General features: G+C 35.1%; 1 protein-coding gene across 1 annotated transcript in view; it reads right to left on the bottom strand.

Annotated features, from left to right (window-relative positions):
- RTTN (rotatin) overlaps positions 1–24,581 on the bottom strand; it is a 79,613-nt gene extending 55,032 nt beyond the window's left edge. The window contains exons 1-16 of the mRNA XM_058833580.1: positions 24,104–24,581; positions 23,321–23,508; positions 21,910–22,105; positions 19,808–19,897; positions 18,580–18,658; positions 17,612–17,726; positions 16,928–17,078; positions 15,848–16,013; positions 13,221–13,402; positions 10,270–10,385; positions 8,410–8,580; positions 6,906–7,118; positions 5,552–5,664; positions 4,299–4,425; positions 3,136–3,261; positions 992–1,108 (exon numbers count right to left, since the gene is read on the bottom strand). Of these exons, the coding sequence (XP_058689563.1) occupies positions 992–1,108; positions 3,136–3,261; positions 4,299–4,425; positions 5,552–5,664; positions 6,906–7,118; positions 8,410–8,580; positions 10,270–10,385; positions 13,221–13,402; positions 15,848–16,013; positions 16,928–17,078; positions 17,612–17,726; positions 18,580–18,658; positions 19,808–19,897; positions 21,910–22,105; positions 23,321–23,508; positions 24,104–24,284 (2,331 nt within the window). The 5' untranslated portion in view covers positions 24,285–24,581. The remainder of the gene's footprint in view (positions 1–991; positions 1,109–3,135; positions 3,262–4,298; positions 4,426–5,551; positions 5,665–6,905; positions 7,119–8,409; positions 8,581–10,269; positions 10,386–13,220; positions 13,403–15,847; positions 16,014–16,927; positions 17,079–17,611; positions 17,727–18,579; positions 18,659–19,807; positions 19,898–21,909; positions 22,106–23,320; positions 23,509–24,103) is intronic.
- Positions 24,582–27,078: the final 2,497 nt, after the last annotated feature.

The following is a 27,078-nucleotide window of genomic DNA, read 5'->3' as shown; positions in this document are numbered from 1 at the left end:
GTCTGAGCCCATCTTATTTGCAATGTCTCCCCATTTTTGCCTTGATTTTTGTGCAGTTTGCATACTGAGTAAAGTTATATAAGCTGCTTTTTGGCCCTTTCAGCTTATGGCAATACTGAGGTGAAGGCAATTAATGAACATATAGCAGGGAAACAAGTAAGTTGGTATAATTCTCAGGAGTGATATTTTTTGGAGAAAATTAAGACAAAATGTATACTTGAATTTCTTAGCTAAGAGAGAAAGCAAAAAAACAGATAGCAAGCAAATGCAGCAAAATGTCTAATCTGGAAGACCACAGGCAGACCACAAAATGGAAATTTTAAGTACTAGTGAAAAAACTGTAAAGAATCCAGATGGAGCAATTAGGCTGAAAATCTGACTGAGGAAGACAAAAGTTCCATTTAGATCAAGATGAGAGTAAAAGTAATGAAAATTAAATTTGTACATTGTTGGAAACATGAAGACTAAGGCTTAAGGGATACTTCTATAATATTAGAAACAAATCCACCAAAAAGCAAGTATCTAAATATACTAAAAATGTAGTTTATGCTGACTGCTATTTTTCAAGTGTGTATTTGATCAAAAAACTATTATCACAGAAGAACTACAGTTTTCAAATTTAAGACCTGGAGGACATTCTAGTAATTATTAATGAATTTTAAAAAGCATGAATGCTTTAATCTGTACTTCTATCATTCACTCATATCTTCAAACCTTTTCAGCCCCAGTCAGTATTGGCTCATTTGTACTGCAACATTTCAAATTTCATGCACAAGTAATACCAAGCTAAAATTTGTCTACAGATTCAATGCACTAACTTTTACTGATATTGGGACCCCTATAAAACATTTCTCCAACATCTGACATCTGATAGAACACGTCTGTAGGTATATTACTGTTAATCTATTTTCCATCTGCTACTTCTATCTGTTATTTAACCTGATATACATGATTCCATATATGAAATTCAGATTAAAGCACTTAAAAGTACCTGTAAAACAGGAATGACAGGACAGAGTGCCTCAATAAACTTGCTCCAAGTCAATACTTCCATCATTAACCGTCCTTGCAACAGATGTATCAGGATGGCCTTGGCTGTAGAGTACACCTGCTCAACGACAAAAAAACCAATCCATTCATGCAACCACTGATGTGTCTGTTTGTCAATGCTGTAATTGGAAATGTTATACAAAACCAAAATATTGTTACTGCAGAATGCTACATTTAAGTTGTCAGTTACACTGAATATTAAGTTGTTAGAAAAACCTCCAAGAGAAAACACACAAATAATTCTGGCTAAACAGCACTCAATCATATTCTCCATAGAACTTGGATTTGTCTTTTCTGAAATAAAATAAATTGTTACTTAAACTGCTGCACTTATTGGTCCCTCCATCTTGCAGGTGAAAGAATTTCTGTTTCTTTCCTGACCTTGCACTTCTGGGGCATTTTATTCCCAGTCTATGATATGCTTCTGAAAATACAGGAAGCCAAGAGACTTAAAGCCTGTTAGGTGGACATTTCACTTTCCTGAGGCAAAGAGTCAAACTAAGAAAGCTACTGAATACTTCAAACTATATCACAATTCATCTGAAGCTCTCTATCAACACCAAAAAAGCTATATGATACAGCACTTATACTGCATTAATGAATCCAATACATAATTTACATAATACACAGTATTAGACTATTTACAAACTAAAATTATTAGTGCAGTGGAAACATAGGAAAAAATCCCAGCTTATCAGAATTAACTTTCTTACATAGTGTAAAACCACCTGCCTTCCTCAGCTGAAACCCTGCATTTTACACCAGAGCTAAAAATCCTCTCACCCCAGGCAACAAGGACAGCCTTTAATAATATCACTCCAGTCCATCTTTAGAAAAAGACTGTCCTTATAAAATCATATGGCCAATTTCAAGCCTAACCTTGAAATATAAGGGTCTCAATTTTTTTTCTCATTGTCAGAAGCCTAAAAGATTAAATAGATGCTATATAACAACTTAAGCAGCAGTTATAAGTAAAATCAATTAAAAAATTATTGGATATGATGTTAATTATCTATTTTGTTAGATGCATAATAAAAATACATTATAAGGTAGAGAAAAAAATATGACAAATTTGTAAATAGGCACTGATTTTTTAAATGCAGCATCAATTGAAATCTATTTCTTTTGCTTGACCAACCACTAATAGAGAAAACTGTGAGTCTTTTTAATAACATATCCAATGGAGTAGACAAAATAAATTCTTTCCTTGCAAAAGATAAATTACATACAAAGCATAAACATATAGCACATTCTCAAAGATATTTTACTTCTCTCTTTAAAATGAAAACTTCTAAATAGAACTGTGCATAATATTAAATTTTAAAAAATCTCATTCTAGAAGGGAAGCAAAAAATATATAAATAATTTGTTAGTCAGTGTTCTGTATGAATGTATGGATGTTATAGGACAGTTATAAAGGAGCTGTTATGAAGAATATAAGTAACTTTATCTTCCTCTCACAGCTCCTTACTTATCTCTGTAGTCTAGGAAATAGTGGACATATGTTAAGCAGTCATGCATATAAATGAACGCAGTGGAAATTTGGTCCAATTCTGTAATGTTATAAAGCACTTGAATAATACTCATACAACTATATGTAAACACAGATGTTTGTGGTGGTGAAATACAATTTTATAGCAAAAATTTGCAGATTGAAAGTGTCTTTTTGTTCCTCAACCATTTCAAAGGTTACCCCACTTATAAAAAGATTTGAGACTTAAAAGTTCATGTTTCCCATAAATGTAAAGTACCACGCATTTTCCTCATACACACATTTTACTAGGGCTGAATATATTGCAGGAAAAAAGTAAAAAACATATCTTATTTCATTTTTCATTGGTCTTTATTACAGTTAGTAGCATCCTAAGGACATAATGTTATCTTGCCTCTGAATTCATTGTAAAAAAAAAAAAAAAAATACTTCCATTTACTACAACCTTACTACTTGTACTACTTGCATAGCTTTTGTGTATGCAAGAAACCATTTTTAGTCAAACTTCAGGTAAGCATTAGACCGCTATGGAGAATATCAACACCTACTCTGCATGCACACCAACTTACAAACACAGCTGGTAAACACAGTACCTCATTCTTATCTTCCTGAAGGCCAAATGTACAGATTTCATATAACACTTTCGGGTGTAGAAGAAAATGTATTCCCTGGCAGATTGAAGGCACGGACTTCGCAGTATTATGAATACCTAAACAGTCCTTCAGTAAAAATAAAGTTGGTTAGCTTAAAAATTCAAGACAGTCTCCATTACCACCTCTTGTTTTATAGACAGCCTGAAGTTGTCATGCAGTAAAAGACTTTCTCCACACACTTCGGAAGACTAGTTCTGAAAGCTAAACATGACAGTCCTGGAAGAAACACAATCTGTTTGGACTACTGATTGAGAACTCCTGTTACTACACAGGACTAAGAAACAGAAAATCAATTTGGTTTTATTTTGAATAGTTGTGAGAATAAATTTGAAGATCTGTATATGTTGCTTGGCATTACATTAAATAAGACAATGTTTGGCATTACATTAAAATAAGAACAACTTAAAATGGGATGGTAAAAATCTCACAAAAAGAGACAAGTGTCATTCAGTGGAGATAGGATTAGTTTTCATAGAGACTGGCTCCAGTATATTTATACATTAGAGGATTGTGCTACAAGCACACTAGGTACAGATTATGTCCATTCTAGAAAATAAAAGTTTCAATCAAGTATTATATCAAAATACAAAAAATATTTTTATTTTGTGAGCCAATATTACTGAATACCTAAAATAACCCAATAAATATGCCATCACAACTCCCAGCAAAGAGTACAGCTATTCTTTTAAGAAGCTGATGCCCTTTATCCCTTGGCCTATCATTACAAAAAACTAAGGCAGTGACAAAACACCTAAGTAAAAAAAAACAAGACACACACAACATGGCTCCAAAACAGGAAAAAACGCAAAGAAAACAAACAACAAACATTAGGAGTATATAAAAGGATTTACAGGGTCTTTATATATCATTTTTAAGTGCAGTACCTGAAGTCTAACCTAACCAAGTAGATGTAATACCAAGAATGTAACAGCAAGCTGCAATCCCAGGCCTATGCTGAATTTTCAGCATGTAACACTAAAAAGAATTTGCATTACAAATTGTGCTGGTTTTGCACCACTACACAAATGCTTCTAATGACAAAACTATATAGCATGCATTATTGAGTGCAACACCAAGAGTGTTAAGCAAACATTAATTCAAACCTTAACCACTCCCAAACAGCAGCGATAGGCTTCAGCTTTTATATTCAACAAAGGATGAGACAATAGACGGAGAAGCAGCTTCTGACCCTCCACCTGAAGCAATGAGTTGGCCTCAGCAGACTTCCAACTGAAAATGAAAAATAGTTAATTTAATTAATTTCTTTTACAGTACCTAACGATGCCTAGAAAAATTTTTGTGTTAAATTTCAGGACAATCTCTGAAAAATACTTCCTGCAATGAACGGTATACATTCTGAAAAACAGTAAAAAGTTCAGAGATCACAACATATTTGCCAAAATCATAGTATCAATCTTTGTGTTTGTATATATTTATTCTTTTAAACATGTAGGTAATCAAAGATCATACTTTATCAAAACTCTCTCATCAAAATTAAGAGCTTGAAAAACACTGATGTTCATCTGAAAATATAAAATCCTTTTACCTTCAGTAGACACCTTTGATCATATATATGATTATAAAAAACACTTGTGCTTTTAGAATGTTTTCATTAAAGACCATATCACTACCAAGAACTGATGGTAGTTAAAAAATTGAATTTCCTATTGCCTGAAACAGTAACCAAACATTAATTAATTCTAAAAGCATTAGAACATTGAAAAACATCTTGACATTTCATAATTTAAAATCACTTACCGGACAGCTCTTAAATGCAGTCTCCCCTGAAAAAAAACCCTAAATTCAAGTTCTGAGTCAGTATAAAATTAATTTTTTTTGTTCAAGAACTTTTCCAGGCACAATAAGGTAATTTATTCTATAACTAGAGACATGGAAAAATCATAAAAGCAATAAAAATATGCTGTTGAATGAATGAGATGCCATATTGTAATATAAATCATCTACAATGAAGTAAGTCTTTTAGAATTTCTGAAAGTAAAATAAAAGTAAATTATACAAATATGCTCAAGGCAAAGGATTTTCAAGAAGTCTGAAAGACAAGTCAAAGTGTCTAAGACGGTTTCCTTATAAATCACATACTTCACATACAAAATCATAAAAGTTTGTAAATAGACTATAGTGTGAAGTTTTTAGCAACTGAAATTTAGTTTTTAAGAAATCCACCACAGAATGGCACAAATAATTTAGAAGAGACTGTTCAATGGCTAAAACACAATAATTGTTCCTACAGGGAATAAAGAAGTGAGCTCCTATTTGAGAAACCTTATCCACAAAAAAAAATAAAAAAAAAAAAACATGTTTTCTCAAGCAGAGTTTTAAATAGTAATGTACTTACATATTTGAACATAGGTAAATGCATTCTTGAAGCAAGGGAAAGTGTAGGTGGAAGGGTAGACTACTCAAAGCCTGATCTGCCAATTCTAGTAATTCAGAAAGATTCTTGTCACCCTGTAAAGTAAAACGAAGAGAAACAATGAAACTAACAAAATTAGTCAAATTAAAAGTATCCAGTATTACTGCACAATCTTTCCAAATTTATCGTATTGAATACTAAGCAGTATTTTGTTCAGTATTTTACAGAGAAATTTATAATTAACTAATTCAATACATTTCAACAAATAAAAAATAATTTAGAACCTGTTCTGGGGAGCTGAAAGCCCTTCAGGTGCTGAGTTTAAATAAACTTCCATTAAACTCAGCAGGAATAATGTATGTCTAACATTTCACAGCATGAACACTATAACACTATTCAAATTACTGTTTTTATCAATATGCAGTTTATGTGAGAGGAGTATAATAAAAGATTTAACTATTAAACTTTTAACATATCACTATTAAAGAGCAAATTATATTTGTTTTTAAATTTAGGTACATATGTCTTCATCATATTTGGTTACCAAATACATTAAACATGAACTATTTAAATTTGATGGAGTTAACTTAATTGTAAAGAGCATTTTATGAGCAAAGTATTGCTTTTATTTAGAACCTGCCTAGACAAAGGCTAGATTAACTCTGATTTAAGACAGCATTATATTTATATTCTGCATGTTATTAATTTATATTAGTATCAATAGAACCAGTATTGTGCAAAATTGCTTATCCATTAGCATAACGGAGAAGAACAGTTCAGTACTGTGCTAGAATCTCTTAACTAAGAAAGCAGTTATCTTCATAACAAAGTGAAACACAAATCTCAGCCAGTCTAGTAGTTGTTTATCAAAGCTGCAATTGCTAAAGTACTTGGGATTTAGAATTTTCTGAACAACATATTTAGCTCCTGGACAACACACATACACCTACATGATATATTTTAATAGATATAAAATAAATAGTTTATTATATAAATGTATAAATATTATATATAAAGACATATCTTTAGATACATGTATATGCTTGTATGAATAAGCAGAGTATTTGCTGCTGCTTCTTTCTTTGACCATAAAAGGTCCTGTGCCTCCTTCCAATTTTCAATTGTTTATTTCTTTGCTTTTTACTTAAGTTTTTTTACCAACATCATGACTAGTATTAACAAAAACATATAAAGTAAGTACACTTTGGATCATACAGAACACTCATACTTGAGGATCTTCCTCTTCTATGCTAGACTTTAATTTTTACCAGAGAGAAAACAAAGTGAGGAAAGAAATTTGCCTACAGGAAATGTTTTATATGACAAAGTTTCACACCTCCTTATGAACTTCAGCCATAAAGCTACATGTGCATTCAATCGAATATGCAGCTTCTGAAACTTGCTTATAAATACTGTAGTTCTCAGTACTCATCTGCTCCAGATAGGCTGCAACAGATTCATGCATGCTTGGGTATTCCAAGGAGAAGGACATATCCAGTGAGAGAAGGAACAAAGCATTCAGCAAACTCTTTGGTGTAACTTTACTTGCCTTCGAAAAAAAAAAAACAACTGTCAGAATAACAGCCTGAAAATACAATAAAAACCACCCTTCACAAATTTTGATTACATTCAACAAATGCAATCACTGTTGCTGCTACTTGAAAGAAAAACACATTTCATTAAATGAGTTTTACATGAAGAAGTGTTGGGTTTCTTTTTCATTAACAGTGATAGTTAATTAGATGACACTCCTAACATCAGACCTGCAACCAGACACAAAAGTTGCATATGATCCTGGCACGCACAAACACTGCTGGCCGGAGTCAGTTCACTGTCTGACCACGAGATGGCAGAGAATACACAAACCATAATTATTTCTGTATTTAAAAAAGCTGTCTACAATTCCACGTGGTCATACTGCAAACTAAGAACTGGGATATTTTTCTTGTTGTTTTGAGGTTTTTATTTATTTTTAATTGCAAGTGTACATTCTTTCAACTTAAATTTTGACCTCAAATACAGGTGAACTGTTCCAACTGTTATATACGGAATGGAAACTTGGCATTATGTAGAAAAGAACATTAAAGACAAAAATTATGAAAAGTCATTAGATTAGTATGCCTACACTTATTTTCAGGAACAAGACTTAACATTTGTGACAAAAACTGAAAATCTTCTACTAAGATTGACTAATGTCTAAGGAAAGCTACATTCCACTTAAAATTGGTTCAAAAAATTAAAACCAATTCAGGTTTAAACATCTAATACTTTCTATCATACAAAAAAATCATCAGATTCATCAGCCCTTTCCAACTGAAATAAACAAAAAAAACCTCTACCCTAAAACAACAACAACAAAAAAATACCAACCCCAAGAACAGCTACAGAATTTCTTTTAAAGAGCACTGGAAGCAAAGAACAATTAAAATCACTCCAATTTACAAAACATAATTGCTTACTACATTCCATCAGATTAAGTGATGATTTTACATCTTACATAGTTCTACTCTTACTTGCATGTGTATTATAAACGAGCAGGGGGCAGCAGAGTTTTGCAAACCATATATCATATCAGAAAAAAAGAACACTGCATTTCAAAAATCTATTTAAAAGCTGTATTTTTTTTTTTTTTAAGATTTGTAATCTGCAGAATACACTGGTAACTGAAGAATGGACAAAGTTGCCAGCTGTATACAGCACACAGCACCCAATACAAAACAGATTAATTTCTCTGTCCAAGGGGCTATTTTCTCAGTATTAATCCCTGAAGAAGGTATCTCTTACTGCCCTCTTAAAATGCAAACCCAAGAGAAAATCCCTTATAATTGGTGATGACATACCTTTTCTACAGGGAGAAGTATTTGGAGCAATCTAACAGTGAAGAGTGAAATGCTAATAAATGCCATTCTGTGATGCACCAGCATCACCTTGGGCTGTTCTGCACTTATATTGCTTTTGTGATATAATATAGTTTCTCCAAGCAAACCCAAGACTAGAAGCAATTTGTCTTTCTGAAAACAAAATCAGAAATACAATAATTAGAAAAAAATGAAACATCACTACGTATTTACAGTGTTTACACAGCACCTGCAGTATCATTAGCACAGTTATGCCACATAAACTAAAATTGCATAAATGGTACAAAATACATAGCATTGTGTTTGTCACCTATGCATTACTCCTAGATCTCAGTCTGTTTTCACTATTAGTTCTGAATTCTTTGCTCAATAATTATCCATTCCTGGTTGCTCCCTCCCCTTCCCTCTCCCACTTTTGTCTCTTCCCCCACAACCTTACTTTCGGCTCACTACACTTTTGAACTTATGAAATTTTATCTATTTTGAAGTTCAGTCTTAATAAGGAAATATTAAGTCCTGGTTTGAACCTGCTAATAAAGCTTTACTTTAAATTAAAAAAGTAATTTAAAAAAGCCTTCCCAAACCAATTCACAGTAAATTTGAAAACATCAAAGAGTTTTTTATCCCTACTGATTCTCAAAGAAAACCACAAAACTTTTTTCTTCCTCTCCCTATTTAAAAAAAATAAATTACTGTATACCATTACCCAGCTTATTTGCAAAGGTTTGTTTGTTAGTAGCCTAGAAAAAAAATCCTATTAATAATAATCAGTATGGTATACATATGATATATTCTACTTTAGTTTAACAGATGTATTTTAACATTTTAACAATGAAATTCATTCATTTTAACAATGAAATACGCTGATTCAGATCATAAATCAAGTAGACAAAGAGATATTAAGCTTCTGAGTTTAAATGTTCAGCACTGATGTGATGTTGATCAATTATAACAGATTTCCACAGATTGGTAGACTAAATTCAAAGAAAAAGTTCTCATTCACTAATAGATCCTATATAAATATTAACATTTATAAAATAAGGAATAGGAAAGCCTAAAGCAATATTTTAATTAATTAATATTGCAGCTGTTATTGCTTCATATTCACTAGTATTTTCACAAATTCTAACTCAAGCCAGGTGCATTTAAGCCTACACTTAATTCAAATCCTTAGACAAGTTTCAGTCTGCAGCCCCAGTATGTTTGTTGCATGCCTGAGCCATTCCAGCTTATGCTTCAGCTTTCACTTGTCTTCAAAAAAGCAAGTCAATAATTTTATCTGTTATTCACTAATTTTATAATTCATGTATATAACAACTCTCAATTGTGCTCAGCAATTTAAATTATTTGGACAACAGCACCTTAATGCTTTGAATCTCTGCTGGTCCAGAAAGGCCTCTCCTTTCTTTCCTAGCTAAGCAACATTGTTAAGAAATTTGTGCAGGGTGGGAAATGGATAGCGTGTATGTACCTTAGAATTCCAGTCTTGGACCTGAACAGTTATCTCCCTAATTTCAGATTGTTTATAAGGAGTAAAGAAAGGGGAAGTTGTTATGGACATCAAATTGGTGTCCAGCATTTATAATCAGTTTGTTTCCCTAAAATTCCCCTCCCTACATGTGTTTCTCTCAATTGCTGCTTATTTTCTTAAGGTGAAACTTCAAGTATTGTCTGGTAAAATAACTTACATTTTAAAAGGTGCCAACAACAAAACTGATAATAAACTACTTAAAATTTTCAAAAGCACAGCTCAGCAGAAGCTTAGATATATGAATCACTGCAGAAAATGTCAGAAGCTTATAAAAGGAGACAAATATCTGATCAAAACCTGAAGAACCTTACCAATTCCAATGCAAAAAGGCTGTCATCTTCCCAAACATTTTCAGAAATAGCATCACCAATAAGGGACATATCTTCAACAAGCAATTTAAGAACTTCCATTGTTACTCTCCTACTGCCTACAAACACAAATAAGAGGATAAATTCAAATAGAGACAAAATATTATATTTTGATATTCAGAAGACACCACTATAAACAAGAGACTATTCCTCATATGAAATGCTGGTATTTTCCTATATGCTTCTACAAAATTAAGGCTAACTGTCCTTTACCACTAATAGCTCTGAATCAGAGGAGATAATAACCAAAGTCACAACAGATTAAAGCAATTGTAGACTTAGAAAAAAATATGAATTTTCTTAAAACTATAGAAAAATTATTTACGAAAATAATTGTGAACTTTACTACAGCTGTAAATCTGATTACTGAACCTTTTTAAAGTTCATAATAGAGTCACTGATTTCTCCTGTCCAGACAGCTGTGTTACAAACCTTCTGTATATATTACCTATTCCCACTAATCTGCATTTTTGATATAGGAGTGCCACTCTTCACATATTATTATGCTTGACATCTTTTAAAAGACAAAGAGATGAATACCCTTGAGCTACTTGCACAGTTCTCCATAACAGTTTTCACTTTTAGGCTGGTATTTATTAATTTTAATTTCTTCTTCGGAGTGTCCCTTAATAACAAGGCTAATCCAGTCTATTAATCACTTTATCCTTTGTACAATTTTAAGCTTGAATATGTGGCCACAAAGAAACTTGGCCTGAGCTTAGAAATCTACAGCCTACATTTACTACAAATATAAACCTCCTCCTAATGTCTCCAGATAATGAGAAAACACAGGAGTTAGGTTTCACAAAGAACAAGGCAGAATATCTGGAGCCAGACCAAATATTTTCAGCCTCACACAAGTGAGAATGCCAAAACTGTCTGACATCCTAAGGAACCATACGGTGACAGTTTCCCTTAAATATGCAATGTAGTGCAACAGTTGGCTCAGTTACTTGTTGATGGTATGTTTCTATTTAAAATCATAGATGGATTTCACACAGTACCGTTGAATTTTCAATTTATCTTTTAACTAAGATAAAAATTCTGCATCCTTCAAAATCCTCAAAACAAAATCTGTTTAAAAAAGATAAAGATCTACTTGTTCATTATAATTAAACATTAATTTCTTTGTGGATTTCTCTATCTCTTGTGAATTTTACACATTGCAGAAGCCTTGTTGATATACTTGAGGAAAATTTTTTTATCTCTGTATGTGACTAGATATGTAGTGATAATGACCATAGGTTCTGCAATTTGCAGCTTCAGTGATCTGCTTTGGGTGAGAAATGACAGAGAATGGCACAAGGCCTTTCTGAAAGCTTGTTTTTACCTGTCTCACAGACGTACTGCTTCCATTGATTTTAGACCAATTTAACTAAAGAAATTTCTCCATTTTAACAAAAGAAAACAAAAGCCAAAACAACCCCCACAAAACCAAAACAAGCCCACACCACTACTGACTTCTTCCATGACTTTGTCCACAAGGCAAGTAAGCACAAAGGAGGAAAAGTTCCAATTAACATCTCCACTAGAAACAGAATTTAAGCTTAACTAAAATACACATCATATTTCAAAATAAGAGGCAGAAAATTTTACAGTAAGCTTACTGTTTTTTCCTTTACCCAGTAATTTAACCATCTAGAATAAAACCTACTCTATACCCTATATGTTGATAATAATGTTCATAAAAGTGCCTGTTGATTTTACTAAAGATAACAACCCAAAATATAACCACATGAGAAACTGTGTGTTACTGTCTCACAATATCACACTGTCTCACAGTGTGCCTTCAGATCACAGGCTTTCAGATCAACAGGAACAGGATAAAAATATTAGTTTCCTTACAATCTGTGTCTCATCACAGCACAGTAGAAAAATGAAGAAATATCACCAAGGAGAGTTTAAAAAGCGTAAAAAACCTAAGGGGAAGAGTAAACAAAGACAGGTCCACCTGAAACAAAGAACCTTGAAACATAGGAAAAACTGTCTTTTAACTCTGCAGATTTGAAGTGACAGGCACCAGAAATGGAAAAGATAGAAAATACACTTTCTGCAATTTTACATTATAAATAAAAGATGCTAGAAGTCATGAACATGCTTGTGACTAATTAATATTTAAATACCACTATTCTGAAAGGGAAAAAAAAACACTTTAATTCATTTTAGTTGGTTTATAACAAAAAAAAAGAATAATTTTCATACACATTTCATAGAATTTTTATGAATTGAAGCCTCTAACTTCTAGTATCCTAGTCATAGATGCACATTTCCAGCTCCTGTATTTGCAGCTCTGACCACACTTACCAATACCTGCTTTGAACTGCATTACATTTTACAGCTAAATACCATTTAAGACAGCCTAAGAGCAAAAAGACTCCAAAAGGGCTTTTCAATTTAGAACCTCTGTAAATTAAAATTTGCAATTAGACTATCATATTTATGTTCCTTAAACCATTTCTAACTGCATTTGTCAGAACAAAAAGAAGCCTTTCACAAGAATTTTCATTTATGATTTCTTGAACAGGAGGGAAACTCTATGCTCAAACAGATCCTTTAGAGAACATCTTTGGTTAAGAGTGGTTATTTTTTCATCTTCCTGAATGACATTTTATCCTGCCACACCATTTTTCTACCATACAGTCACTTCCTGCCACTGTCAGTAAAAAGCACTTAAAATTTCTGCAGCAATTCTGGAAATCAATCAGAAGATTGAAGTTTTGTAACCTGAACAAAGTGCCTAGAAAAGATCTGTTGCAACTAGCCACAATACATCAGTAATCATCTGTGCCTTATTTATTTGAGATATTCACCTCATTGACCAACTTCTTGAGAGTATCTTGTATTAAGGATGGGAAAGATATATAAGTTAAGTATTTAATTCAAAACTTTCTCACCTGTTCTTAGTAGAGGTATTGCATTTTCCAAGATGGAAACACAGAACTGAGGAAGGCTAAGCTGCTTCATCTGTAATTCCAAAGTGTCCTCATTTTCAATATCTGGTAGGTCAATATGTCCTGCGTCAAATGGGGAATGCAGAGAGATTCTGGAGTGTGCATTTGCTTGAGTACTGTTTCCACTTAAAACAAAAAGCAAACAAAATTTTTAATAAAGCAACATAGTTAACTCCTGCAAAGAGAAAACACATATGTACAGATGTTAAAAACAGCATCAAGTATTTTCAGGACTCCTGTCTTAAACATATCCCTCCTCCCATCCCAATCTTTCTCTGCTATCTACCAGTGTTGCAGGAAGAGGGGGATTTTGTTTGGTTGTTTTTTTTAAAATGTCAGAACAGGTAGCATCACAAGTGAACACCTGATGTCTCAGCACTCATCATCTAAATCACTTAGCACTGTGTACTGGAAGAAACATTGCACATGCAATGAATACAATACTGTATGAGAAATATTAGTTGATTGGAAATTATTTTTTTTTTATGAACAAAATTTATCAGTTGCTTGAAGCAAGACCACTTACTAAATCAAATTTCAGCCTGAATTATATTGACTGTATTAAAACCATTCTATATAGCTAGCCACAAAAATCCTTAGAAGAAAATTAAGAAGCATGAGCTATGTTTACTCCTTAGGACTACCTTGTCCACTATAAAACAGGAACTATTCCCTTGTCCAAGAAAGCCTTAAATGTAACCAAATATATATTACAAAGTATACAGAATGTTATTAAATTGTAGATGTAGCTTTAATTATTAAATATTTTACCTATGATATATGAATATATCATTAAATATAGTAGATATGGTTCATAAATTATGAACAATATATAGTTCATAACTGTATTAGTTTTCAACTGTTTTCAATAATAATCTAATTCTACTGTCAGCATTATAATTCATAAAAATCAGAACATAATTTTTATGTTTTCTTATCCTAAACAATGTTTAGCAATCTTGATTTGCTTTAAAAACCTGTATGACTTATAACTGGGTTTTGATTGGTTCCCTCTTTTATTATTAAATTAGCTGAAGAAACTGAATTGTGGTATGACTTTGTTACATTATGTGTTACATAGAAGAGTTCACCGATAAGTAGTTGGGGTTTTTCTGCACTTACCAGAGGAAAAGGAAGGAGAGGTATCAATCATAAAAACAATTCAGAAGAGGAAAGGTTAAGTTTCCAGGCAGAAATTGAAACAGACAAACAGATAGATTGAAGAATCTCAAGATTCAAGAAGAAGGAAAAGAAGAGTTACATATAGAATAGCAATAAACAAATTTACATTAAATTCATGTAGAAAAAGACAAGATTCACTAAAAGCAGCTCTTCCTTATCTTCCTTATCAAAATCAGAAATGTCAGAGCAACACAACTGTCATTTCCCTCTATCACATCTTCTATTCAACACCAGTTCTTTATGCTACCTCTGAGCTAAATTACATTTTTGTAAGAAATGAGATTCATGGACAGAGAGCAGGTGTACTGCAGCACACAGGATGCAAGAAGATAAAGGTGTGCAGTCATGAACAGCTCATAAACTGACCCTATTAGCACTCCCTGGTTTCTAGAAGTCTCATCACTGCCCGAACTGGTACTTATTCTTATGCAGCTTTCATTTCTAGACTGACAGCCAGGCCATCATTCTCTTGCACAATATACACCAGCTGCTATTAAAGTGTTAATTGTTCAGCTCTGGAAAATGGCCAGGGCCCAGAAGACATAAAGCCTGGAATTCTTTGATAGTGCCATATTAGTTACATGCTAAAAATCAATATATTAGACTTAAATAAAAATAAGTTTTTAATATGACTGTCAAGATGTATTTACAATTGAGCTATTCTCATTACAATCTATTTGAATACCTAGGAGGTACTCAATCACTAAGCCTACACATCACAGAGACTCAAAAGAGCTACTAACAAGCACACAGTAGAGATTTACAAGGACTTTTAAAACCCTACATACTAGAAGACATTGGTACTTGAACAGAAGCTTTAAGTTGTGTCAAGACGAGCAACAAAACCACACACAAAAACCTCTACATTTTGAGGGTATACAGACAATTTATAACTTCATATAAGATTCAAATATTTACATGTCATAGAACTCAAATTTGTTGTCACAATTAACAACAAATTTTAAAGACTTCAATAGAAATCTTTATGCAGCATAGCATTTTTGACAATACTATATACTGTTACCTACAGGATGGCCATTCCACTTAAAAGAACTTATGAGGTCATCTGCTGAAAAAAAGAAAAATCCCTGACTTTCCAGAAATAGACTGAATAAATGCTTTTCTGCATCTTACAAATACATGCACATAAGCAATAACAATTAATAGGAAGAGACTTTGTTTAAAATGATGGCTGGGTACAAAATGTAGCAATGATTTTAAGTATTCTGAACACCACTTTAAGAATGGTTTAATTCATAAACATGGTTTGAACCTTCACAAGTAACCAAAGACATTGCATCAATCCACACACTGACAAGGAGCTGATAATATAATCCTATATTAAAATGTTTTTAACCAAAGTGTAAGTTATTTTCTGTTTCATTCACCTAGAAGATACTGCATCCCAATCTTGACCATCTCCTCTAGGACGCTGAACTGTCCGTCCAATTACAGAGGGCCGAGGACTACTACCTCCAGGTGATGGATTCTGAGAATGAGGAGCACCTCTTGCTTCTTGACAGTAAGATATAGATGAATTCTGGGAAGCTGTGCCTTTATGCAACACAAAGAATATATTTTCCCTTAGAAGTAGCCATTATTCTGAAAGATACTACATAGTGAACAGCAAAAGCAACTAAGGTAGGATATGGCAAAAAAACACGTAAATACTGATGACCTAGAAACACTGATCACTGGCAAGTAGCAGAGTTTGGAAACCAAATTCCAAGGCAAAAACCACTGAGGATTCCAACAGAACCACAAATCTTGAGTTGTAAAAATAGAAACATAGTGTCTGGGTAAGGCTATTGGACTTGTTGATGCTATAACTGAATTAGCAGCCAGTACCATTTATTAAGACACCAAATATAGTGACACTCTTATGAAGAGAACCAGACTACCAATTTACAGAAACAAAGTTTTGGTTCAATTCAAGTGACAAGATGGAAACAAGAAACCATCATAAGTAATCTACACCATTAAAGCCACAACATTTAAGTATTAAGAACATTGTGAAGCAGCCCTCATGATTTCAAAACAATGATAGAACTATTTTTATCCATCAGGATAAAAAAAGTAAGCTCACATATATCATGAAATTAATAACTACATTGTTAAGTACTAATAGCTTGAAAGCTTTTCTGAAACTTTGCCCACTTCTATTTTACGTATTTAATTTAGTTTTAGTTAAAAATCCCTTCCCTACTGTCATACAAACAATTGGATACTGGGAGAAGTTGATGAATGGGAAATCACAGAAAAGTAAAACTGAATTAGTAAATTAAAATGATGCAAGTATTCAAAGTTTTTAATTAACATTTATAGTACTGAACACCATCCCTTTAGCGAAACAGTTTCACAAGATTACATTTTCTATAATGTTCTGGTTTTGGTTTTTTTCCATCATTTTAGACAATTTTCTGTGTAGTAAAAAAACAACAGTATCTCAAATACTTACAAATACCTACCATGCTCTGAGGAAGAAAAACTTGGATCTCTATGGAAGTTAAGTCTACTTCTCAAGAAGATGCAGAGCTGTTGCAAGCATGACACAGCCTGCAAAGCCAACTGGTGTCTTCCATCTCCTCCAAAAGCCAGGTTTAGAAGAGACAAAAGGCTCTGCAAAGACAAAACCACCAACCATGAGACCTGAACATTAATCACCTTCATGAACAACCATGCCAGCAAATCTTGCACTAAATACAGCTCAAAAATGTTTCCAAGTCTTTTTTAAAATCACAGCAAAGAATAAATAGGCTCAACTACTGTTTCATGACTGAATGCAAGACTATCATGCCTAAGAAGGAAGACAAGTTTAACACTGTATTTCCCATAAAGTCACTACTTTCATTATGGGAGCCAATTAGAGGGTGTGCAGACAACAACCACACAAATTAATTTTATACAGAAGAAACAAAGTACTACCTCCGAAAGAACTTCATTACGGAGTAGCAACGTACGTTGTTGCAAGCAAAAAACTTTAAAACTTTAAAATACATAGCCAATGTCCCCTTTCCTATGCACCTGAAGTTAGCATAAAGGTACTTCTGTTTAACTACTTAATTTAAAAACAAATTGAATCATTTGCCATCAATTCATCCAATAGCAAAGCTTATACTACTAAAATCTTTAAACTTTAGGTGAATTCTTACCTGTACAATCTTTGGTCTTTGAAGGAAGATCTCTGCAGGAAAATCTTGCATAATCACATCCTGAAGAAGCTCACAGGTACTCCAAATTAAACTTTGGTTGCTACTTCCCAAAGAGCTACAAGTTCATATTTAAATATGTATTAAAATGAAAAGAAAACCAACCAGTAATTATTAGCCTGATCAAGTCTTTACAAGAAAGTTATAATCACAACACTGAAGAATCTAAAGAAAAAATATCTCTGTAATTCTACTGTCATATTAAATCAAAAATCAAATATATCCAGTGTTACAAATCTGTGTTCCTTTTCTATACTCTGACATAAAGGAAATTAAATGTCAAACAGGTTCTCCAGCTTCAGAAATCTTTAAAAAAGAAAAAACAAATAAACACCAAAAAAAAAAAAAAAAAACCCAAAAAAACTATGCTAGAAATCTATCAGTGCTCTGTGACAATTCATAAGGAATCCCAGCTACAGAATTCTCCCTTGGGAGAACTTCAAATAGTTTTTCTAAATCTAAAATAACAACAAAACGTCACTGCAGGAAGACAGTCTTAATGACTCAATGCCTAGATAGGGCTCTGTACCTAAACTTAGAGGCCTAAACTTAACTAAGCTACTACTGAAAGTAGGGATTTTCCTACCAGCTGGTCATGGGGGTAAAGTAAATAATGATTTATTTCCACCTTGTTCTATTATTAGCTGAAAGAAATCTTTGATCCGCTTAAGAAATTTAAAGCACAGGCTGAAGTGTCATGAACAAAAGACCCAAATACACCCTGATTTAAACACAAAAAATGGAGAGTGACACTGCCCAGCTTCAGCCCAGTTTTTACAACCATTTATCAAAAATTAGCTCATTGGGTTATTTACAGGAACAACCTCATGATGCAGAACGACAGAAATTTACAGCCGCTATTCATAGAAAAGAAAAACTACAAGGAAATTGTAATATTTCTATTACTGCACCTCTCATTTGATGAAAGAACATGTCTATCTGTTGAAGTCAGAGTTAGCCAAGGAAATGTGGAAAATTTCAGGCATTTCACTGCAAAAAACAACAGAGCGGATGTCTTGAAATACATTCTATAGAAATATTATGTTGTATACATCCAAGGCAAAGTAAAAAACATATAAACAATATACTATCCTATACAGAAATATCTTTTAGTAAATATAGGCTTGCAAAAACTAAAATGCTTTTAATGAGAGTTTTCAGCAATACCAAATCATCACTAAGGTCATACCAAATCCAAATGGAATATGTTTATTGAAGAAAGCTTTAGGAAATAACAAACACAGCATTAGTGGAAGAATACTCAATCTGTCCCATCATGCTTTTAAAAAAATTTTAATTTTTATCTGCTACTAAAGAATATTTTATCCATTAGCATGATCTCTAAAAATGGAAAATTCATCTCATGGTTTTACTCTTACAGCAGTAGAAATTATTGTTCTTACAAAATTATCACACATAATAAATATGTAATGAAAATAACTTTAAAGCTATTTTTAACTTAAAAGTTCATAATAATTATTGTGTAATTCCTAGAACAGTTGATTACTAAAAATGCAACCGGTGATCTACCTACTGTAACTGCAAAGTTATATTTTAAAATCTAGATCTCAGATTCATACTGTATTTTAAATAAGACACTTTCCTGTGAACTGGTACAAGTAAAGACTTGCCAAAATATTATAGATATGTGCTTGTCAACGAAACACTTTGTATAATTTGACAAAAAAAAACAAAACAAAGCATAACACTGGTTTTCATTTAAATACAAAGCAAAGATTCCCCTAGCACCTAAACCAATTGTCTAAAAAGTAGAAAGATACTTCAGACTAAGTTTTGTTGAAATAAAAGGTACTTAATCCTTTAAGCCACTTCTGATTATGAAACACAGATCATCCGGAAAATACTGGCAATTTGAACAATTTTTTAAATTGCAGCACTTTCTAATGTACTTCAGAGATTCCAGAGTTACACTATTTACTAGAAAAGAGAAATATCTATTAAGATGACTGTCATTTTTATAAGCATTATAATTGTGGCTTCTGTGGTGTTAGCTTTCACAGAATAACAAAAGGAAAAAGAAGAGACAATTTTGCTATCCACATTTGTAATGGAATTCCAACTAAATTACAACTCTAAGCTCTTTCTGTAATTAACATATTCTTTTATAACTACACATACCAACTGTTCTTTTGGGAGATATTTCTAACTGCGGCAGATGACTTCTACTTTGACAAAAATATCCAGTGAATAATTCCTCTTGAGGCAGAACTAAAATAAAAAAAAAAGGGGTAACTTAAAAAAATGCACATGCACAGAAAAGAAAAGCTCAATTTATTTTTGTGCTTTTGCTTAACTACTTCCCTCTTGCCCTTGAGTTTTGAATCAGTTTCCTTAATAGGTTAAAATAGTCTCAGATGATCAGAAAAATGAAGTAAAAAAGAGTGTGTCAATGTTTATTTTTTTATAGTCATATTCTCCAACTGTAAAGGGTGCATTTTTCCTCATTTTTTTACATTAACTTGCATACCATACAAACAATAGCAAAACCAGCTACACAAAATATATTGCCTGATGGAGGACTGGCAGCCAAATAAATGGTTTCCCTTTAATCTACATCTGTAGTGATAAAATTAACTTTTTAAATTAATTACTTAAAACCTTTTTCTACCAAACCGCTGTCTTCTTAGGTCACCTGAAAAGTTTCCCTCTTGTATATATGTATGTTGCAAGATGTCATTCATATGCAAACTGCATAAAAATATACACAAGAAATGTTAACACTAAAAGCAACCTCTCCAGACCATAATACTTGGTCCACAGGATCAAACTAGATAATGCCAGGTTATTAGTTTACAATTTTTTCCAGTAGCAGAATGAAAAATACAAACATTCCTGTTAGGAAGCATTAGGATTATTCCATCCACACTTGCATACAATTTACAGTATAAATAACCTCGAGTAGTTTCGGAAAAATATAATTTAAGAATGAACATACAGAAGGTTATTCTTCTCCGTACAGTAGAAACATTAGGTAAAAAGATGGCCATGTATGGGCATAGGAAGGAAAAAAGAAATTAAAAATTAACCATCAGGCACATATTTCTAGTGAACTAAATCTCCAAGCATTAGAAAGGTGGCAGAAACCACCAAAAAATTACTTTTATCTCTGTGACTACACAGTATGAATGACAGAGCTGTGGTCATTACTGCTACATGCACTGTGTAACTGCAATGTCTTTCCCACAATGAGCAGGAGGTAATGTAATATAACATGTAATTTTCTCCTCCAAATTCTGTTCAAAATTTTTTAAGGCAGAAGAGGAGAACCAAATGGGTTAGATTGCATCTAGGAGGAAATGTAAATCATTGTAACAGACATGAGCTAGGTAACAGATGCAAGCAATAGCACTCCACACATAATGTGACGTTTTTAAGAAAGTTTATTGTGGTAATGCATATTTCTGGGAGTTACTTAGTTTCTGTGTAAACCCTCCCTGCAGCTGTGACGTGTTTTTCCCCCTCCCCTCCCTGTCTCTGAAGTGTTATCCCATTGGTTGGTGTTATATGTCTCCCGCCCCTCTCCCGAGGTTTGAAAGAGTCTGGGAATTGTATCCTGGGTCTCTTCTCTCTCCTGGAAGCCAGCCAACATAAATATCCTCCGTTACCCGGGAGAGAGAGGCAGCCCTTTGGTCTTTTATCTTGGTCGTGAAGAGCCTTCCTGACCCCACCCCTCAACAGAGCTAGCGAGGATCACTTCGGGGGACAAAAGGAGGCTGCTTCAGTTTATGTATTTTTCTATGACAAGTACTTATCAATACTAAGTAAACAGTGCATACAACTACTATAGTTTCAAAAATCATTCTATTAGGATCAACTACTGTTTTTTTCTTTTTCTTATTTTTCTCACAGGATTTGAATTGGTTTCCAAACTAAAGCCTACTATACAAAGCACAGCAGCAAAGCATACTGGCTAAATTACAGATTTATTGGAAGTTGCTACACACTTGCTGCCATAAAGCCATCCTTGCAAGTTATGTCATGCTCTTCGTACATTACGGAAAACAGATACTATACATCAAGGAAACTGATAGGGAATTACATTACAGGAATACCACCAGCTGATTCAGCTAAGGTCACACTGTCTCTGGCAAAATCAGATTAGCATACACTTCACTGATTTCTCACGAATAATTTGCTTACTATACATGAAAGCTTTTCATAGCCTTTTTGTTTGCTTTATTTTAATATAAAATAAATTCGTTTAAAATATGTAATTTTACCTGATTGATCTACTGAAGGCTGAGACTGAGCTTGATAACATACTGAAGAACTAGAAGGGAGTTCAGAAGGAAGAAAGAACAGTCCATCCACAATCCCATCAATTATGGCCTGCAAGTTTGGATCCACATCAGAGCGAAGCTGAGAGAAGAATTCCACTGCACCAATTCCAATCATTTTCTGAGCAGCAGGTGGATGCTACATTAAGACAAATAACTGACAAAGTTAGTTTGAAGAGTCTCAAGGTCTCTGGATGGGAGCAGGGAAGAGAGAGCAGCAGGGGGAAGAAGGAAAAGAACTTAAATTCTTAAGTAATATTTTGCCTTTATTCATTTAGACCATTGTGCTGAGGTAGAGTTAGTTCATTTTCTTCCCAGTAGCTGGCATGGGGATGTGTTTTGGATTTGTACTGAACACAAAGTTCAGATATTTTTGTTACTGCTAAGCAGGGCTTACACAGAACCAAAGGCTTTTCTGCTATCCTGAAAAGGAATCTGGGAGTACCTGGGAGGTTGGGAGGAGACACAGCCAGGACTGGTAACCTCAACTGATCAGAGGAATATTTCATATCATAGAATCACAAAAAGGCCTGGGTTGGAAGAAACCTTAAAGTTCATCTAGTTCCAACAGCATGCTTAATCTATAAAGGGGGTGAAACAAAGAGGAACAGGGAGACATTGGGAGTGATGGCATTTGTCTTCTCAAGTCACCACTATGTGTGAGGGTGCTGTGCTCTCATGGAGATGGCTGGACACCTGCCCTTGGGACGTGGTGAATTAATCCCTTGTTTTGCTTTGCTCATGCATGCAGCTTTTGCTTTTCCTATGAAACTGCCTTTGTCTCAACCCATGAGTCTTCTCCTTTTTACCAATCCGATTCCCTCCCCAGTCCCACTGCGGGGTGTGAGTGAGCGGCTATGTGGGGTTGACATGACATCCATCCATCAGTATCGAGGATGGGTTGTTTTTTAACTCTGCATAGTTACAGTTTAGTGATTAGAACATAAGAATGCAAAAATCTGAGCTAGATGAAATATCTGTAACATTTCCTCAAATTAGTTGCAACAATGTTCAAACCTTTGCTTTCCAGGAACAATGCAAATGCTTAACAGCAAATCATGCTCCATGTTAAAAATGAAGCACTAAATGAGAAACTGAAGAAGCAGAGAAACTAAAGTAGAAACTCAGAAAACACTATTTTTCTCGGCTATCTCTCTGACCCTTTTGAAGTCACTGAAATTGTTTTAATTCTGGTCCACACACAGTGGCTTTATTATTCCTGTCTTTGTAAAACACTCTAAAAATCTCATTACATGGAGCTACAAAATCAAGTAATATCCAGCTGGTACAATACTTAGCTTCTGCATTCTAAAAACATATAGTTTAAAAATAAACAAATGTTACTGTGTCATACCTTGATCAAATTGTTCACAAAATTTAATACTTCCTCTTTTATTGGTACGACTGGAAAATTGAACCACTCCAAAAGGTTACGAAAAAGCGCCTTTTCGTGGACCAAATCAGCATAGGAAATCAAGTTGTGGTCTAGTTTAAATAGAATAGTCTTCAAAGATCGCTCTCTTATCTCTGTCAGTTCATGACCTGCCCAAAAAAAGGGGATTAAGGAACCCATAAAATTATTTGACATAACTTTTTTCTTACTTGGAGAAACAGAATACTGCCAGAGATACAGTGAAAAAAAGCCGGCTTATAAACTTCCAGTATTATGCCTACCAGGAAGACAAATACGATTACACTCACCAGCAACAACCTAATCAAGTGTGTTTTGCATGATTATAAAGCGGTGAGACATTATGACATATACTGATATAATCCGGTGCCAAACGCGCCCCTACTGATACAACCTGGTGCCGGAACCTCGACCAGAGTACGTCGTGGGTACGGAAAGCTGCCTCGGACTCACCAACCGGACAAAAAACTACCCAAGCCCGCTGAACCGAAAGGCACCGTGTCTGAAGGGGAAGCCTTTGGCATTTCCTAATGGAAGCACGCCCCTCTAGGGGAGCGCCGCCGCCTCCTCCACGCCTGCGACGGGGAGCGGAGCGGAAGAGCAGCAGGCAGAGGAGCGGCGGAGGCCGGGCAGGGGCGGCCGGGCTCCCGCGGAGCAGCGCCGGGCCGCACGCTGCCGCTGCCCACAGCCCCGCGGCGGCGGGGCCGCAGGGAGAGGAGCCATTACCCAGCTTCCTGACGAGCGCCGACAGCTCCATCGCGCCGCTCCGCCCGCCCGCATTCAACCGCCGCGCGGACCCGCCGCCCGCCTGGAGGCGTCCGCAGCGCACCTCGGGAAATGTAGTCCGCCCGCCTCCGCCCCGGGCCCGCGCCCGGCGCTGCGCGCGAAGCACACCGGGAGCAATCATCGCCCCGCGGCGCGCCGGCGGGAGCGCAGAGAACTACAGTTCCCATGAGGCCCCGCGCCGGGCCCTTCCCCAGCCGCCGCGGGAGCCGGGCGCGCCGGCCGGGCGTGGCGCGGGAACCTGAAGCTCCGAGGGTCTGCGTAGACCGGCGGGGAGCGTGTCGCCAGGTGGCGGACGCCTCTCCTCTCAGGCAGCTAACCAGTGACAGGATGAGAGGACACAGCCTTAAATTACACCAGGAGATGATTTATTCATCCCTGTACGGAAGGGAGACTACTAGAAGGATGGCGAGGGACTTTTTGCAAGTGCGTGTAGTGATCGGACAAGGGAGAATGACTAAAAACTGAAAGATAGATGGTGGGTTTAGATCAAATATTAGGAAGAAATTCTTTACTGTGAGGGTGGTGGGACACTGGAGCAGGTGGTCCAGAGGTGTTGTGGATGTCCCATCCCTAGAAGTGTTCAAGGACAGGTTGGATCGGGCTTTGAGGATCCTGTCTTAGTAGAAGGCGCCGTGCCCATGGCAGAGGGGTTGGAACTAGATGATATTTAAGGTCCCTTCCAACCCAAACGACTGTACAATTTTACATTTATAGTAATAATGGAGTGTTTGCTGATGTCACTTGGATGTGTCTGACAGCACTCGAGAAACAGCTCTTGCTGACTGGTGTAAAGCAAAGTGATGAGGGGGTGAAGTAGGAGGTGAATCATTAGAGGGTTTGGGTTTTTTGTGTAACCTAGACTCTAGGACTACACTGCTTTGTCTATAATGCAAGGCAGTTTCACAAAGGAGTTTCTTAAGCATGTACAAAAGATGCATGGTATATTCTTGGTCATCTGAGGGCTGATCTTATTTTTGAAAATTTGTGCTTGCCATCATAATTGGAAAAAATAAATTGATGATAGGTGGTCAAATTATAGATGTTGTGTGTATTTGCTCCTGATTTTTTTTTTTTTTTTGCACATAACTGCAGGTGCACAAAATAAGATGGCCTTATAAGAGTCACAGAGAGTGGAGTTATACCAGGTATTGCACGAGAAACTGCATTTTTATCAGCACCCAACAAAAATGTAAAGGTGCTGTGCAAATGCTTTCCAAAGGATATATGCCTTTCTTTTTTTGCCCTCTCAGTTTATGGCTAATTGTTTCTCCACGTGGTTGCCATCACTGTGCTACTCTTTCACAGTAAACTCATATTAATGTCTTCCATCTGCTCTATCAAAATTTTACTAAATTCTTAATTGCAACTCAAAACCGTCTGTCATTTTTCAGGACAGTGTTTCTATCTGTAGAACAATATAACAAATGGACTTTATTAAGCTAATTATAAATTTACTGTGATTGCTGCAACAAGGGTTTGTTTAGCACAGGAGGCTGAACTCACATGGATCCATCAGTGCTTTTCCAAGAGCAATTACAAGAGAAGCATCACCTACTGAGTAAAAATTCCTTTTAGCTGTGCATGATATGCTCGTTCAATGAAATATGAAGAGCTCCAACCAGATGAGCACTGGGCTACTCACATTTCCCCAGATAGGACTGGTGGGAACTATGTGACCCCATGTGATGCTTGTGATAATAATAAAATGGATTCGTATCTAATTTTTCTGCAGCAAAAAGAAGGAATTAAGGAACCAGGCATTTCCCAAAATAAAAACATTTCTTCAGTAGGAAGAGCTACATCATTCACCTCTATAGGAGTGTTCAATCCAGGTTCTTCTCATGCCTTTAAATATAGTCAATCTATATTGAGCAAAGGTTTTCTTACTCTGTCCTAAGTGTTGGTGTTAGTGGCTACAAAAGCATTTCATAAAGGAGACACATGCACTCTTTATTGCCAATATACTCCTCCACTGTAATTGTGGCCATTTTGGTCAGATTTTCATAAATGAAGACCTAATTAGGTTAAACTTTAAGAAATATTCCTAACCTTGAAAAGCAGCTTCAGTTTTGCTGCTCTTGTTTTAGACCAGAAAAGAGATGATTTTTTACCCAAAATTGATCCAGGGGCATGTTGTATCAGCTGGTGCAATACATTTTACTCTATCATGGCTCAAGACTGGTATTCAATTTAAATATTTTTATTGTTACAAATAGAAGAGTGATATATTAAGGGAAAAGTGGATATTTCCATAAAACAGTAACTAAAAACACACACACACACAGAGAAAAAACTTTACTGGACATTAATAATGAAAAGAAGCGGTGGATGGGCTCAATAATTATTGCTGGCATTATAAGACAACCAAAATAGGGGAAGATTAGTCCCTTGTTATTGGGAGCACTGACTCCCTCTGTCTGCATCTCCTGTTTTGGACTTACACTAGCAGCTCTGCTTTCCCTCTTGCCTGCTTGTTCCCTTTAGCCTGTATATTCCCATGACTGTTTCTGAAGCCAGTTTGACTTCTTCCTCTCCACTGGCATTATTTAACATGGGTATCTCTTCTTCCTAGTATATTCTTACTGATCTGCAGTTAAAATGTGTAGGAGTTCCACCGCTGGGAAAATTAGTCACTGATCTCATTTACATTGTCCCTTGTTCCTTCCTGTGCACTCTGAATAAGATGAACTTTAAAGAGCTGCCTACTCCTGACTCTTCACAAGCTTGCTTTCTATAATTCAAATGACTTTTTTTTTTTCCTAATATCTTCTGTGTCAGGTGGGTTCTACTCTAATAAACTGATGAAAGGTGGGCAAGCAGTGGATGTTGCTGTGCATCTATGTGCATGACATTTTAGTATGTAACTGCAGATGCCCAAATGAAGATGGTTTTGTAATTCTTACAGTTTTGTAGAG

This window comes from Poecile atricapillus, chromosome 2, assembly GCF_030490865.1.
Source record: "Poecile atricapillus isolate bPoeAtr1 chromosome 2, bPoeAtr1.hap1, whole genome shotgun sequence".
Classification (NCBI taxonomy): domain Eukaryota; kingdom Metazoa; phylum Chordata; class Aves; order Passeriformes; family Paridae; genus Poecile; species Poecile atricapillus.
Note: the sequence above shows the minus strand (reverse complement) of the source record. Positions and strands in the feature narration are given on the sequence as shown.